General features: G+C 42.9%; 1 protein-coding gene across 1 annotated transcript; it reads left to right on the top strand.

Annotated features, from left to right (window-relative positions):
- Positions 1-281: 281 nt before the first annotated feature.
- On the top strand, positions 282-905 carry LOC110690360. Its single transcript, XM_021867179.1, has one exon. It carries the CDS (start codon positions 282-284, stop codon positions 903-905), a length of 624 nt encoding a protein of 207 aa, XP_021722871.1.
- Positions 906-1,221: the final 316 nt, after the last annotated feature.

Below are 1,221 nucleotides of genomic sequence, written 5' to 3'. Positions count from 1 at the left end.
AAGTCAAGAGCAAGTGTCTCTACCCGATTCTACTCAAACTCAAATTCTTCAACAACTTCAAGCCATGAATCAACAAATGCAAGAAGTCAAGGCTCATAGCAAGATGGTTGATTCATAACTAGCTCAATTGGCCGAGAGGGTTCCTTTCGACTCATCTTCTACTTTACCCGAACAATCATAAACCAACCCTTCCAACATTGTGAAACCCGACTCTTGCAAGACAATCACATGAGGGTCCCAAGGAAGGGGATAGCAAGGAAAAGAAGGAAGGAGAAGAGAGGATGAGTGAAGATAAAGAAGTTGAAGAAGTGAAGGTTGATGAGAAAGATAGTAGTATGGAGAAAAAGAAGTCTAAGGATGTGGTAACATCCTCAACTTCTAGTGAAGCTAGAAATCTTGATGGACCAGTTCCTTTTCCCGGTCGAATTGCGGAGAGAAAGTTGAATGACAAATTTACAAAGTTCCTAAGTGTGATGAAGAACTTGCACATAAACCTCCCCTTCATTGAGGTAGTCACACAAATTCCTTCATACTCCAAGTTCTTGAAAGACATTCTCACCAACAAGAAAAAGCTCATTGAAGAGCTTATCGCTCTTCCCCATCAAGTGAGTGCACTTTTTCAACACAAAATGCCCAAGAAGGCTCAGGATCCGGGAAGCTTCACCTTGCCGGTTAAGATTGGGAACATGGAAGCTAGGGGTGCCTTAGCCGACCTTGGAGCAAGTGTTAGTTTGATCCCTCTATCCATTGCTCAAAAGCTTAACATTGAGATGATCCCCACAAGGAAAACCATTCAATCGGCCGACCGTTTGGTGAAGCTACCTTGTGGTGAGCTTGAAGATGTCCCTATTCAAGTTGGGCATATCTATGTGCCTTGTGACTTTGTAGTGATGGATATGGAATAAGATGTGGATACACCTTTTATTTTGGGCCGTGAAGCTCTTAAGACCTTGGGGGCGGTAATCAATTGCAAGAACAACACCATTACATGTGAGGTAGTCGATGGAAAAATTGTCTTTGAATTTTCTAAGCTCCTCAAGACCCCCATGGTTGAGAAGTGCTATAGGGTTGATGTTGTGAATGAAGAACTAGATCGTTTGGGAAGGGTCATGATGAGTCCTCAAGATCTAATGGTTGAAGCTCTCACATGTGAGGAAGAGTAATTCTCTCAAGAAGCAAAGGAGTTTTCCATGGCCATTGACGAAGCCAAAGAGGAGGAAG

Source organism: Chenopodium quinoa, unplaced genomic scaffold, assembly GCF_001683475.1.
Source record: "Chenopodium quinoa cultivar QQ74 unplaced genomic scaffold, ASM168347v1, whole genome shotgun sequence".
NCBI lineage: Eukaryota > Viridiplantae > Streptophyta > Magnoliopsida > Caryophyllales > Amaranthaceae > Chenopodium > Chenopodium quinoa.
The sequence above is the reverse complement of the archived record's forward strand: the minus strand, read 5'-3'. Positions and strand labels throughout refer to the sequence as shown.

Bases quoted from the DNA above. Each gene is read 5' to 3' on its own strand.
- LOC110690360 (XM_021867179.1), top strand. From the start codon at position 282: ATGAGTGAAGATAAAGAAGTTGAAGAAGTGAAGGTTGATGAGAAAGAT.